Consider the following 15826-nt stretch of genomic DNA (forward strand, 5'->3'; position numbering starts at 1 on the left):
GGATGGGCCCGGGCTCCCCCCGACCACCACCTTTGCCCCCTGATTAATCGCTGAGACTGGGAGACAACAGAGACTGTGCAAGGAAGGATAACTTCTCCTCACCTCCCTCACTGGCTTATGATGAAAATGGCTCAGTAGACTGTGACCCTTGTCTCTAGAGAGAGAAGGGTTACGTGGAGGGTCACAGTGAGCCTCTGAGGCTAGCGAAATCTGCCAGGAAACGCAGGACCCACGGAGGCAAGGACAGAGCTTTGTCACAACTGGTGTAAGAAGTGGGATTTTGTTCACAGCGTGGCAGAAGAAAGAGGGGTGTTTTTTGTTTTTTTTTGGTTTGTTTGTTTGCTTTGTACCACAATGGAGGAGGTGGTAAGAGTTCTGGTACAAGCTACGGCAGCCCAGCAGGAGGCCACCCAGGTTCAGGCAATGGCACAACAGGAGTCTATGCAGCTACAGCAGGAAACCAATCAATTGTTGATGAGCCAGGCGACCCAAGATCGTGCCCTCTTGAGAGAGGTTGTGGACCAGCTGAAGATCCTCACCACCCAGGCCCGGGGGTCCGACAGGACGCGAACCCTGAGGGCCACTGGTTGTCTGCCAAAGATGACGTCAGGAGATGACATAGAGGCATATCTCCTCTCATTCGAAAGGACTGCTCAGCGTGAGGCGTGGCCCCAGGAGCAGTGGGCCAGCATTCTCACTCCTTTTTTGTATGGAGAGGCCCAGAAGGCCTACTTTGACTTGCTTGTCACGGATGCTACTGACTATACCCGTCTGAAGGCAGAGATCCTAGCACGATCAGAGGTAACGGCAGCGGTAAGGGCTCAGAGGTTCCATGAGTGGAAATACCAGGAGAACAAACCGCCGAGGTCCCAGCTATTCGACCTCATACACCTCACGCGGAAGTGGTTACAGCCTGAGGTGTGCAGGCTAGAGGAGATTTTGGAGACCCTGGTCACAGACCATTACATGCGGGGACTGCCGCCAGATCTCCGCAAATGGGTAGGCCAGAACGATCCATCCACGTACGACGAGATGATCACACTGGTAGAAAGACGGATGACAGCCAGGGAACTGACCCAACTACCTAATGAACGCCCCTTTCGAAGCAAGCACCTGACCCCAACCCTGGAAGGTTGGGCAGCCAAACCCCCGGGGAGTCCTAGGTGGAAGAAGTGGGGGGGCAAAAACCAGCGGGGACCGCAGAAGGAAGGGATTGGCCTGAGTGGGGGGAACCCCAGGACTAAACCCCCTAACACCCGGGATAGGGGAGTGATTAAAAGCAATTGTAGATATTATGCATGTGGGGAGTGGGGACACATAGCAGCACAGTGCCCCAGCACCGAGAAGCCTATGCAATGTAACCTGGGGGCCTGGGAGGTCCCATGCTCCCTTATCCACCTCGCAGGGGTCGCATTAGCCCCGCATAATTATACCAGGCCAGTGACGATAAATGGAGCAGAGACTACAGCGCTTGTGGACTCTGGGAGTGCTATCACACTCATATCGGGTAAGTTGGTAAAAAGTAGTCAGCTGCTACGAGCCAAATGCAGAGCAGTGACGTGCGTGTATGGGGCCGTGAGCTATTACCCCACCATCCCAGTGGAGATAGAGGTTCAGGGAAACCCCATTGAGGTGACCGTGGGCGTAGTTCCTAAACTCCCATATCCTGTAGTCATTGGGAGGGACTATCCAGGGTTTGATAATTTACTCCCCCCGGAGAGGCTGGAGGGAGGTGGGGACCCTGAGGACAGTGACTCATCACAGGTGGAATGTCAATCCCCGATGTTCGCTGAGATTTCTCAGGATCTGTTCTCAGCCCCCCAAAAGACCCAGAAGACAAAAAAAGAGAGGAAGGCCGCGAAGGCCTTGGGAACCCGGATCCTGACCCAGGGCCAGAAGACCTCCCTAGTAGGCAGATGGACGCGAGCGGACAACAGAGAAACTTCCACCACAGAAGGTGAGCCAGAAGCTGCCCCCAGCCATGACGGCAGCGAGCCATTGGAAGAAGCAGAAGCCGGCCCCTGGGAGCTTGGGCAGGTTAGTCCCGGGAGAGAGACTTTTGGGCGGGACCAGGCGGAGGATCCCAGATATGATAGCGCCAGGAAAGAGGTGGCCGAGATCGATGGGATACCCGTGGATGGGAAGGTCCTTACTTTATAGTGAAGAAAGATCTCCTGTACCACGTGGTGCAGATGCAGGAGCAAGAGATACAACAACTTCTGGTGCCACAAAAAAATCAAAAAGCCATATTGAGTCTCGCCCACAGTCACCTGTTTGGAGGACACCTAGGGGTAGAGAAAACCCAGTCATGGATTCTGCAGAGGTTCTTCTGGCCAGGAGTACATGAAGATGTCCGGTGATACTGCACCTCTTGTCCAGAGTGTCAGTTACATAGCCCTCGCCCGCACTTGCGGGCTCCTTTGATACCTCTTCCAATAATAGAGGTTCCTTTCGAACGGGTAGCCATGGATCTGGTAGGGTCCCTAGAGAAGACAGCTCGGGGCCACCAACATGTGCTTGTTGTACTGGACTATGCAACCCAGTACCCAGAAGCTGTTCCCCTGCACAACACAGCTTCTAAGAGAATAGCTAAGGAGCTAGTACAGATCTTTGCCCGGGTTGGGCTACCCAAGGAGATATTGACTGATCAAGGGACACCTTTCACGTCCAAGTTGATGAAAGATCTCTGTTCATTGCTCCATGTACAAGCCCTACGGACCTCTGTATACCACGCGCAAACAGATGGCCTTGTGGAAAGGTTTAATAGGACCCTCAAGGCCATGATCAGGAAAGTGGTGAGCCGGGATGGGAAAGATTGGGATACTTTATTGCCTTACCTCACGTTCGCCATCCAGGAGGTTCTGCAAGCCTCCACGGGTTTCTCTCCATTCGAACTACTATATGGGCGCCACCCTTGGGGCATATTGGATATAGCCAGAGAAGCCTGGGAAGAGGAGCCAAATCCCGGAAGGAACATAGTTGAGCATGTACTGCAGATGAGAGATCGGATAGCCCGAGTTACGCCCATTGTACGGGAACACTTGGAGAGAGCACAGGAGACCCAACGAACCCATTATAACCACCAAACGAAGCTTTGACGGTTCCAACCAGGGGATCGGGTGATGGTACTGGTGCCCACAGCAGAAAGTAAACTGTTGCCCAGTGGCAGGGACCCTACGAAATAATGGAAGCCGTGGGAGAGGTGAACTATAAGGTGCGGCAGCCAGGCTGCCGGAAATTGGAGCAAATTTACCACATCAATCTTCTAAAACCTTGGCACAATCGAGAGGCATGCTTAGTCATGCAGGAGACCCTTCCACAGGAGGATAACTTACACGAGCAAGTGAGGATATCATCTGACTTGACGCCGATCCAAAAGATCGAGGCAGCCGACATGATTAATCGCAACTGAGATGTGTTCTCTACAAAACCAGGGCGGATGACTGAGACCTATCACCATATCCACATGATCCCTGGAGCCAAGGTAATATTGAGACCCTACCGAATCCCAGCAGCCAAAAGAGAAGAAATCAAGGCCGAAGTAAAGAAAATGTTAGAATTAGGGGTTATTGAAGTATCTTACAGTCAGTGGTCCAATCCAATTGTTCTAGTGCCTAAACCTGATGGTACCATGAGATTCTGTAATGACTTTCGCCAACTGAATGAAATATCCCAGTTTGATGCATACTCCATACCACGCATCGACGAACTGGTTGACCGACTGGGTAGTGCCCGATTCTTGACTACACTGGATCTGAAAAAAGGGTACTGGCAGATTCCTCTGAACAAAGAAGCTAAAGAAAAGACAGCATTCTCCACCCCGGATGGGCTATTCCAGTACACCGTCCTCCCTTTTGGGCTACATGGGGCCCCGGGCTACATTCCAGTGCCTCATGGATAAGCTGTTGCGCCCCCATACTAGTTATGCAGCTGCATACCTAGATGATGTCATCATCCATACGCCAGACTGGGGAGCCCACGTGGAGAAAGTTGAGGCAGTACTGCACACCTTAAGGCAGGCTGGCCTCACTGCTAATCCCGCTAAATGCGCCATAGGGCTAGCAGAGTCTAGGTACCTGGGATATATTGTGGGAAGGGTCATAGTGAAGCCCCAAATGAATAAGCTAGAGGCAATTCAAAACTGGCCCCGGCCGACCCGAAAAAAGCAGGTCCGTGCGTTCCTAGGCATGGTAGGCTACTACCGACGTTTTATTCCCCACTTTGCCACTAGGGCAAGTCCCCTAATGGACCTGGTGAAGGCCCGAGGTCCAGACATGGTAAAGTGGACCGACGCAGCAGAGGGGGCATTTACAGACCTTCGGACGGCCCTCTGTAATGACCCCGCACTCATAGCCCCGGACTTTAACAGGGAATTTATTTTACAAACAGACGCTTCCGAGGTGGGGTTGGGGGCAGTTCTGTCGCAAATGGTGGGAGAAGAGGAACACCCGATCATCTACCTGAGCAGAAAGCTTCTCCCAAGAGAACAGAAATACGCAGTAGTCGAGAGAGAATGCCTTGCTGTCAAATGGGCTATGGAGACACTGCGTTATTACCTCTTAGGCCGGCGATTTACTCTTGTGACGGACCATGCACCCTCCATTGGATGCAGCGGAATAAGGAAAAGAATGCAAGAGTCACCAGGTGGTTCTTATCCCTCCAACCATTCCAGTTCCGCATACGGCACAGGGCTGGATGGCACCATGGCAACACTGATGGTCTGTCACGAGCATGCTGCCTGGTGTCCCAAGTTGCCCAACTCTATGGTGTTGAGCGGGGGGTGGGGGGAAGATATGTGACAGGGCAAGGCCAGATGGCTATGGAAAAGTAGTGGGAGATAGATATATTAGCTCCAGGCTAAACAAATCCCTGGTACCAGGGTAAGTGAAATGGCAGCTGCTCCAGGTCAATTAAGACACCTGGGGCCAATTAAGAACTTTCCAGAAGGCAGGGAGAAGGCTAGGTTGATTGGGACACCTGAAGCCAATCAGGGGCTGGCTGAAACTAGTTAAAAGCCTCCCAGTCAGTCAGGTGGGTGTGCATGTCAGGAGCTGTGGGAGGAAGTTGCGCTGTTGGAGAGAATGAGTAGTACACACCATATCGGGCACAAGGAAGGAGGCCCTGAGGTAAGGGTGAAGTGGAGCTTGAGGAAGTGAGGGCTACTGTGGGGGAAGTAGCCCAGGGAATTGTACATGTCATGTTTCTAAAAGGTCAGCTACCATAGCTGATACTATTAGGGTCCCTGGGCTGGAGCCCGGAGTAGAGGGTGGGCTCGGGCTCCCCCCCCCCCCCGACCTTTGCCCCCGATTAATCACTGAGACTGGGAGACAACAGAGACTGTGCAAGGAAGGATAACTTCTCCTCACCTCCCTCGCTGGCTTATGATGAAAATGGCTCAGTAGACTGTGACCCTTGTCTCTAGAGAGAGAAGGGTTATGTGGAGGGTCACAGTGAGCCTCTGAGGCTAACGAAGTCCTCAACAAAATGCGGGACCCATGGAGGCAAGGACAGAGCTTTGTCACAGTATATTATTTAAGCACTAATAAATCATTTCCTTCATTTTTTGCCTCTGCCAAGTCATGAGTTTAGGAGTCAGTGAGTATGTCTACATTGCAATAAAAGACCCATGGCTGGCCAATGTCAGCTGACTCGGGCTTGCAGGGGATTTGGGCTGTAGGGTTATAAAATTGCAGTATATTTGCTGTCTCAGGCTAGAGCCTGGGCTCTGGGACTCCATGCAGGGGGAGGGTCCTGAGCCAGGCTCCAGCCGGAGTCCGTACATCTACACTGCAATATTTTAGCCCCACGAGCCTGAGTCAGCTGACCAAGGCCAGCCATGGGTGTTTTATTGCAGTGTAGACATACCTAGTGTTTGTTCTGCAAGAAGACCAAATCCTGTTTGCTTCAAATGTTGATGGGTGTTCTCCATTCTTGCCAGGAAAGTATCTCTCTCTAGTCATAAAAAGACATTATATATGAAAAAGATTATTAAATTTGTGTGTAATTTAAGTTGTCACCTATATTCTGTGAATAATTTGGCACAAGTATTAAGGGGAAAAACCATACCCTACAACTACTGAATTTTTAAGTCATGTACAGAATGTTTCAAAGTGTAGTACAGAAGAGGCATAGCCCACACAGGAGATTTTAAACTTGTTGTGGGATTTTTTGTTTATATTTAGATTCCTTCTTCACCCCGGAGTTGTAAGTTCTCACTCAATGAGGCCCCTCCCCCACTATGCTGTTGATTTCATGTCATCATTGAGCCCTGTTAGATAGAAGAGGTCAGCCTATGAAGGAAAGGGAGTGTGGTGGAGTGTGTACCACACACAGGCTATGAAAGGGCCTGAGAGGCCAATTAATATAATAGGCTGCCCTCTGAGGGTGAGCTAGGAATAATTAGAGATGAAACCGAGCTAGAGAAGGAGCTGGATAGTACAAAAGGCAGGAAGTTTAGCACAGAAGAGGTCTGGAGGGTGAAATTCAGTAGTCGCTCTCTGGGTTGAGTAAGTAGTGAAACCAGGAGGGTCAAGGAGGAAGCCCAGGCAGAGAGTAAGCCGTGGTATCTTCTCCTGAACAGACAATTCTGGTAAGAGGCCAGGAGAAAGATGAATCAGCCACTGGGGGGTGATGCAGGCTCCAATGGTAAACCCTTATAAAAGGGCATAATCTGGACTTTCAAGGAGAGAGTCCTGGGAAGTGGTTGGGGGTGGGGACAGCAAGGGGAACTTAATAGGCATGGAAGGCCAAGCCTGAGAAAGATAAAAACTTGTTTGATTTTGTACTTTTGGTTTGAGTTTGTCAGAGAATTCTAGGGAGGGCCCTGAGAGCCAAGAAGGATTAACCTGGAAAGGCTATGAATAGTAAGAAGTCCTGGGCGGCTGTGGCAAGGAGTTGGATGGAGTTGTCCTTGGCTGCTGGTTTTAGGGTCCCTGGGCTGGAACTGCGTGTAATGGGAGGGCCTGGGTTCCTGTTTTAGCTGCTGTCAAGATGGCATGAACCCAGAGAAGGGGCCAGAGATGACAGAGAGCTGTCGGAAAAGGAAGTGAGGACAAGAAGCATGAGCAGCAAGGGTGATGTCGTGGTGGGAGTCTGCTATAGACCACCGGATCACGGGGATGAGGTGGATGAGGCTTTCTTCCAGCAACTAACGGAAGTTACTAGATCGCAATCCCTGGTTCTCATGGGAGACTTCAATCACCCTGATATTTGCTGGGAGAGCAATACAGCGGTGCACAGACAATCCAGGATGTTTTTGGAAAGTGTAGGGGACAATTTCCTGGTGCAAGTGCTGGAGGAACCAACTAGGGGCAGAGCTCTTCTTGACCTGCTGCTCACAAACTGGGAAGAATTAGTAGGGGAAGCAAAAGTGGACGGGAACCTGGGAGGCAGTGACCATGAGATGGTCGAGTTCAGGATCCTGACACAGGGAAGAAAGGAGAGCAGCAGAATACTGACCCTAGACTTAGACTTTGACAACCTCAGGGAACTGATGGGCAGGATCCCCTGGGAGAATAACATGAGGGGGAAAGGAGTCCAGGAGAGCTGGCTGTATTTTAAAGAATCCTTATTGAGGTTACAGGGACAAACCATCCCGATGTGTAGAAAGAATAGTAAATATGGCAGGCGACCAGCTCGGCTTAAGAGTGAAATCCTTGCTGATCTTGAACACAAAAATGAAGCTTACAAGAAGTGAAAGATTGGACAAATGACCAGGGAAGAGTATAAAAATATTGCTCGGGCATGCAGGAGTGAAATCAGGAAGGTCAAATCACACCTGGAGTTGCAGCTAGCAAGAGATGTTAAGAGTAACAAGAAGGGTTTCTTCAGGTATGTTAGCAACAAGAAGAAAGTCAAGGAAAGTGTGGGCCCCTTACTGAATGAGGGAGGCAACCTAGTGACAGAGGATGTGGAAAAAGCTAATGTACTCAATGCTTTTTTTGCCTCTGTCTTCAGCTCCCAGACTTCTGCACTGGGCAGCACAGCATGGGGAGGAGGTGACCAGCCCTCTTTGAAGAAAGAAGTGGTTCGGGACTATTTAGAAAAGCTGGACGAGCACAAGTCCATGGGGCCGGATGCGCTGCATCCAAGAGTGCTAAAGGAGTTGGCGGATGTGATTGCAGAACCATTGGCCATGATCTTTGAAAACTCATCGCGATTGGGGGAGGTCCTGGATGACTGGAAAAAGGCTAATGTAGTGCCCATCTTTAAAATAGGGAAGAAGGAGGATCCTGGGAACTACAGGCCAGTCAGCCTCACCTCAGTCCCTGGAAAAATCATGGAGCAGGTCCTCAAGGAATCAATTCTGAAGCACTTAGAGGAGAGGAAAGTGATCAGGAACAGTCAGCATGGATTCACCAAGGGCAAGTCATGCCTGACTAATCTAATTGCTTTCTATGACAAGATAACTGGCTCTGTGGATGAGGGCAAAGCAGTGGACGTATTGTTCCTTGACTTTAGCAAAGCTTTTGACACGGTCTCCCACAGTATTCTTGCCAGTAAGTTAAAGAAGTATGGGCTGGATGAATGGACTATAAGGTGGATAGAAAGTTGGCTAGATTGTCGGGCTCAACGTGTAGTGATCAATGGCTCCATGTCTAGTTGGCAGCTGGTATCAAGTGGAGTGCCCCAAGGGTCGGTCCTCAGGCTGGTTTTGTTCAATATCTTCATTAATGATCTGGAGGATGGTGTGGATTGCACCCTCAGCAAGTTTTCAGATGACACTAAACTGGGAGGAGAAGTAGATACGCTGGAGGGTAGGGATAGGATACAGAGGGCCCTAGACAAATTAGAGAATTGGGCCAAAAGAAATCTGATGAGGTTCAACAAGGACAAGTGCAGAGTCCTGCACTTAGGACAGAAGAATCCCATGCACCGCTACAGACTAGGGACCGAATGGCTCGGCAGCAGTTCTGCAGAAAAGGACCTAGGGGTTACAGTGGACGAGAAGCTGGATATGAGTCAGCAGTGTGCTCTTGTTGCCAAGAAGGCCAATGGCATTTTGGGCTGTATAAGTAGGGGCACTGCCAGCAGATCGAGGGACGTGATCGTTCCCCTCTATTCAACATTGGTGAGCCCTCATCTGGAGTACTGTGTCCAGTTTTGAGCCCCACACTACAAGAAGGATGTGGAAAAATTGGAAAACATCCAGCGGAGGGCAACAAAAATGATTAGGGGACTGGAACACATGACTTATGAGGAGAGGCTGAGGGAACTGGGATTGTTTAGTCTGCGGAAGAGAAGAATGAGGGGGGATTTGATAGCTGCTTTCAACTACGTGAAAGGGGGTTCCAAAGAGGATGGATCTAGACTGTTCTCAGTGGTAGCAGATGACAGAACGAGGAGTAATGGTCTCAAGTTGCAGTGGGGGAGGTTCAGGTTGGATATTAGGAAAAACTTTTTCACTAGGAGGGTGGTGAAACACTGGAATGTGTAACCTAGGGAGGTGGTGGAATCTCCTTCCTTAGAAGTTTTTAAGGTCAGGCTTGACAAAGCCCTAGCTGGGATGATTTAGTTGGGGATTGGTCCTGCTTTGAGCAGAGGGTTGGACTAGATGACCTCCTGAGGTCCCTTCCAACCCTGATATTCTGTGGTTCTATGAACAGTGCCTGGCGTTGGTGCTGAAGGCCTTGTTTTAACGTCATTGAACTGTTTGTGGGACTTTATTACCCTGGAAGGTGTGGACTTAAAATCATGACTAAGCCGGAGGGCTGAGTCATGGGTAAAGGTGGACCAGCTGAGGGCTAGAGTGCTAAATGGGGAGGGAGCTGCCAGGCCTGGCCACAAGGAGGTTCAAGTGAGTCTACTCTTTCAAAGAAAAGTAAGTGCTTTTATGGGTTATGATATGGTTAGTAATGTTTTAAAACTACTACACACGTACCTCACTAGAATAAAAAAGTGACTGTATACTCAAAGAATGGCACTTATATGATCACATAGACAGCCTGCAGTAAGCAGACTGGAAGCTCCACTAGAGCTTTGTGATGGGCATAAGCAGAAAATGCAGAGAACATGAAATTTGTAAAATCAAAGACACAAAAATTAGGAAATACCAAAAATTAGGGTTTCTCCTGCAGTGCTAAATTGGCCTTATTGCACATCTTGTGTATCTTATGGTAAAATGATTACATGTGCAACAAAGCCAAGTTAACATTTCAGAAAAAACATTAATTTTCAAAATTCCTGAATAGTTGAGGTTTTGATGTTGCAAGTTTAATGTTACAGTTAATACTAGTTCTTTGCACTTCCTTTCCCTCCCTCTTCTTTCCTTTAAGATAAGAACTGGAGCAGTTAGGTCTGTGCAGGTTAGAAGCTCCACAAACTTTAGCAAGGAGCTTGTAAATTCCTTGCTCTTGAACTATATGAAGGAGCTATAAATACCTTAGTCAGAGATAAGTGGCTTCTTGCACATACAGGCTTAACCATTACTTGATCAAAGCTATAAAGCCTCTCAAACCTATTTTCCTCTATTTCAGCCACTGAGATTTCTCATGTTACTGGAATTTACAAAGGACTGGGAGTAATCACATTTCCTGTGTGACCTTGGACATTCAACCTGTCTGTGCCTCCAATATCCCATCTGTAAATTGGGGACAATGATTAACCTTCAGATCTACAAAAGAAAAGGTGATGGAAATTATTTGTATTACATAGCATACTGGAGCCCATGAACCAGGACCCCATTGTGCTAGGCACTATGCAAGCACAGCCCCAAACGGTTTATAATCTACATAATGGTTTACAAGCTATGTCTTACGTAGTGGCTATAGCTCAGGGGCGGGCAAACTTTTTGGCCTGAGGGCCACATTGGGTTTCCAAAATTGTATGGAGGGCCAGTTAGGGGAGGCTGTGTCTCCCCTAACAGCCAGGCATGGCCCGGCCCCCGCCTCCTATCTGACACCCTCCCTCCCCCGCTTCTCGCCCCCTGATGGCTCCCCTGGGACTCCTGCCCCATCTACCACCCCGTCCCCTGACCCCACCCCATTCCTGACTGCCCCCCCTGGGACCCCTGCCCCATCCAACCCCACTGTTCCCCGCCCTCTGACCTCCCCCCTGCCCCCTTACCGCGCTGCCTGGAGCACCGGTGGCTGGCAGCGCTAGAGCCGCGCCACCCAGAGCACTGGGTCAGGCCGAGGCTCTGCAACTGCGCTGCTCAGCTGCCCAGAGCATTGTGCCGGCAGCGTGGTGTGCTGAGGTTGCGGGGGAGGGGGAACAGCAGGGAAGGGGCCGGGGGCAAGCCTCCCGGGCCAGGAGCTCAGGGGCTGGGCAGTTTGCCCACCTCTGCTATAGCTTCTCCATGCTTAAGGTTGCAATCAAGTTCTATTATAAACCTTGGCCAACATTTTCTAATCTAAGTCTCTAACTCTATACTTCTCAATCTATATTTAGGTAACTAAATATAAATGGCCAGGTTTCAGAATTGCTCAGCATTCCTAGACTCTCTTCCAAATTTTACAAAGCGCATATTTCTTTAAAGGTCTTTTTACATGACAAGTTTGATGTATCAAAGTTTAACTGTTATTCTCAAAAACATTTGAGATGTGGAGAGAATGCTTGTGGTGGTGGTGGGGTGTTCACTTTCTTCTGACTGTCTCATAACATCCCATTTGGCTGTTTTGAGTTTAAACTTTTCATATTTGGTCTCTGCTCAAAGATAGAATTTTTTGCAAAGTGCAGCTTGACTACAAAAGATGAAAGTCAAAGTTCTGAGTGTACATACAAATGGGTTAAAATGGAACCTGTTTTGCACCCTTTAGTAGGCACAACAGCTATAATGTGATAGTGTGGTAGAAGGGTCTATCTGTGTAGGTATTTAATACAAAGGTGATGAACATGGTATAGAGCCTAATTCTAATTTATACTGCATATAAGTATATAATTTTCATGCTACATCACAAGATACTCTTAAAATATAGCATAGATAAAATAATCTTTAAAAATGCTTAGCATTAGTAAATTCCTTAATACTATATTTTCAACCCTACACTCTAAAAAGTCAGGATGCCTTAATTACCATGGGATTAGATACTCAGCTGTTGTAAATTGACATAGCTCCATTGATTTCAATGGAGCATTTCCGGTTGAGGAGGTGGCCCCGTGAATGTACATAGAGTCATAGACTTTAAGGTCAGAAGGGACCATTATGATCGTCTCGTCTGACCTCCTGCACAACGCAGGCCACAGAATCTCACCCTCCCACTCCTGTACCAAATCCTCAACCTATTATGTTTGAGCTATTGAAGTCCTCAAATCGTGGTTTAAAGAATTCAAGATGCAGAGAATCCTCCAGCAAGTGACCCATGCCCCACGCTGCAGAAGAAGGCAAAAAAACCCCAGGGCCTCTGCCAATCTGCCCTGTAGGAAAATTCCTTCCCGACCCCAAATATGGCGATCAGCTAAACCCTGAGCATGTGGGCAAGATTCAGCAGCCAGACACCCAGGAAAGAATTCTCTGTAATAACTCAGATCCCACCCCATCTAACATCCCATCACAGGCCATTGGGCATATTTATCGTTAATAGTCAAAGATCAATTAATTGCTAAAATTAGGCTATCTCATCATACCATCCCCTCCATAAACTTATCAAGCTTAGTCTTGAAGCCAGATATGTCTTTTGCCCCCACTGCTGCCCTTGGAAGGCTGTTCCAGAACTTCACTCCTCTGATGGTTAGAAACCTTCGTCTAATTACATGTATCTGAATGACAAAGATTAGTACTACTAATCTTATTAAAGGTCTACAAACGATAGTAACTCTTATTTATAAGGCTCTTGTAATATCATGATCTGAGATGTTATAACTTTGCTGGGCTAGAAATTAATGCTGTATGTATATCAATGGAAAAGCTGGAATCTTAGCTTTCTAGTGGGTTCCAAATAGGCTTCTAGACACGACAAGTCATGAGATGATAAAATAGTTACTATGTGTAAAATCCTGGATAAAAGTCCAGTGTAACTTTTGCTTCCTCCCCTCCCCTCACCATCCCACCCCACCCTGTTTTTACTTCTCCCATGTAAGAGAGAAAAGGGGGAAACATTTTTTATTATTGATTTGCTTTTATAAAAAGTTTGGCAAATGTTTCAAACAGTTGCAGCTATCAAAGGCTTGTTGCATGTGTGCATATGCATTATAACAGGGAGATTATAAATCAGTTATTACTATGATTCTAGCAATAATATCTCAAATCAATATTAAATAACTAGCCCTGAAAGAGCACTTTGACAGTTTATTGAACTTAGGGAAAAAAGCCCTTTATTCCATTAAATGTAAGTTTATTCTAATAAAGTGTCTGTCTCAGTTTCAAGAAGTCAGTTCTATATTTGTTTAAAGCTTTTAGGTCTGAATTCTATAGATCCTGACAATAATCAACGTTTAAGAGGTTTTTCAAACTGGAAATCACACAGAAGTCGTAAATGCTTTTAGAGAGAATAACCCCGCTTCAGTCCTTTGTTTTGTGAAGAAATTGAATGATGCCTCATAGAATCACTGGCAATAATGTATTTTATTGAATAATTAGAAATAAGGGGAAAAATACCAGAAAACCTACATGAAGGATATAGTTTGTGTTTAAGGATGTTTTGGTTCATGATGAAGAGGCTCTTACTGAGCTGGTTTGAGTATAAGCCCTCTGAATATTCTGTCTGCCAGGCACTTCCCTTGGTCTGGACACATGCCCTTATTTATGAGGCATGGGTCTCTGGAATTCTTTAGTGTAATTGCCAGAGGCAGCAAATGTGGCTTGCTCAGAGGACATAAAATACCAAATGTTTCAACCAAAAGTGCTTCTTAATGTATCTAGGTTTGAACAAGTAGGGAAGATTTCCTCTCTGTCCACCCTAACAGGATATTGCTAAGGAACTGAACATCCATCAAGCTGTACACAAGCCTCCAATAGCTTACAATAAACACTAAGCAGCTGCTATTGACAATCCCTGAAAAATGTGTGCTTTTAAAAAGTCGCATGTACACCTGAACAGACCTGCACAGTGTATGTGAGTGATTCTGATCTGAATCACTCCAGATTTACACCAGTCTCACTGAGAGCAGATTCTGCCCTTAAGTGTAAATGCTCAGATTTAGTATAATTTTCTACTTTTGCATGTTCCTATACACTATTTTCAAACATCCATAACTAACTTTCAGGCCCTTCTTTGAAGTTAGTTGTGAACATACAGTGTTCTCATGGTCCTCTTTTTGACTCACATGGGCAGATGCCCTCTAAATACTCCTCACCCACCTCTGCCTTACTGGTGGGAGTGGTGGTGTATCTTCTTACAGAAGTTCCCTGTAACTTGCACCCTCTCCCCACACCTCTCATAGCTCTCCTCTTTCAACATAAGCAGGTGGTCTGTGACTAGCTTCTTGGTTCTAAATGTTAAATTAAATCAAGGGAATAATTAGGAATGTTCTAAATCTATTTCCTTCTGCATGCTTCCTTTCTACGGGTGTCGGAGTAGGAGAGGGGTACTAAGCTGCCTCCCTGATGTTGGTAGACTGCTCTGACCTATTTCAAAAGAGGAGAAGTTATCTTCTGGCTCACTGGAGCAGGGAGGAGAGGAAAGGGAACTGCCTAGGGAGGCTGCAGAAGCTCCTTCACAGGAGGTTTTCAAAAGGAGGCTGGAGAGCCATCTGTCTTGGATGGTTTACACAGCAAATCCTGCATCTTGGCAGGGGGTTAAACTAGATTACCCTTGCGGTCCCTGCTAACCCTGTGATTCTATGTATAAACCCCTCAGAGTTCCCTGTTTCCCTAGAGCTATAGTGTGCCTGCCTGTCTGAGAGAGAGCAAAATATGAACCAGCTGCTATGAGCCTTGTCTTTATGCTGGAGATTTTATGCCCAAAAATTCTACCAAAGGCTGTTGCTTATTGTCTGAAAAATACCCAGGAGAAGGACTATGAGCTGCTTTCACTGCCCTGACGGTGCCTAGGAGAGGAAGTGAAAAGTAAAAGGAATTTGAATGGAACAGTTTAATTTTTGTCCTTTCCCCTCAGCCAAAGCTTCTGGAGCTAATTACTTGGATGGGAGTTTCTGAGTGAACTTATCCCTCTTCTCCCTGTGAGCTCTCTGAATCCATCTCTTTTTTTTTTTATTAACTTTTTACAAAATATCATCACTTTTTTATTTATTTTTTTCTCTACTTTGTTTCTAAGGCATCTCGTTTCTCTGATATAGGGACAGCTGCTCTGCTTGGCAGTCACACTCTCAGCCAGGCTATGTTCAGTGTCTCTCTCTCTCTCTCTCTCTCTCTCTCAGTTGTTGTCCTTACCTGTTTTCTTTGCAGGCTCTGGCATCTTGATTTTTTTTCTTTCTTGAAGCTCCCAGTGGTGCCTCGAAGCCAGGGTCTGAGCAGAACTGGAATGAGACTGCAGGACTTTTGAGACCCCTTAAAAAACACTGACTGGAAGCCCCCATCCTGCTCCTCCCCTTTGATTCCCCCACTCTTGTGACCAGCGGCACCTTATCAACAGCAGGGCACATTTGACAGAATATATCAGCCAGGATAAATATAGCCAAGTCCTGGAGCCAGACAGTTCAAACCACCCAAGAATGGACACTTCAGTTTTGTTGGGAAGCTGGTACAAACTCAGTGCCCAGAATTATGCTCCTCTCTCTGCTTCTCCACATCACATGCATGCATCTTTCTTTGCCCACGTATGTTCTAGTCCCCAGTTGGATATGTGCCATGTCAAGAAATCTGACATTCTCCATGTTTCTAGCAGTCATTTAAACTAGATATGACAATGAGTAGTTCCATATACCAGTTCTGTAATTATCTGTGCATCTATTTATATTATCTGTCCTATTTCAGTCCTTGTCAATGTTC

General features: G+C 47.2%; 1 protein-coding gene across 3 annotated transcripts in view; it reads right to left on the bottom strand.

Moving 5' to 3' along the window:
• The window catches only part of MYBPC3 (myosin binding protein C3), a 141196-nt gene extending 125779 nt beyond the window's left edge, over window positions 1–15417 (bottom strand). For all 3 annotated transcript variants that reach the window (XM_037900227.1, XM_037900226.1, XM_037900228.1), the window contains exon 1: window positions 15269–15417. In XM_037900227.1, coding sequence (XP_037756155.1) covers window positions 15269–15293 — 25 coding nt within the window. In that variant the 5' untranslated portion in view covers window positions 15294–15417. The remainder of the gene's footprint in view (window positions 1–15268) is intronic.
• Window positions 15418–15826: the final 409 nt, after the last annotated feature.

Source organism: Chelonia mydas, chromosome 6 (assembly GCF_015237465.2).
Source record: "Chelonia mydas isolate rCheMyd1 chromosome 6, rCheMyd1.pri.v2, whole genome shotgun sequence".
Classification (NCBI taxonomy): Eukaryota; Metazoa; Chordata; order Testudines; family Cheloniidae; genus Chelonia; species Chelonia mydas.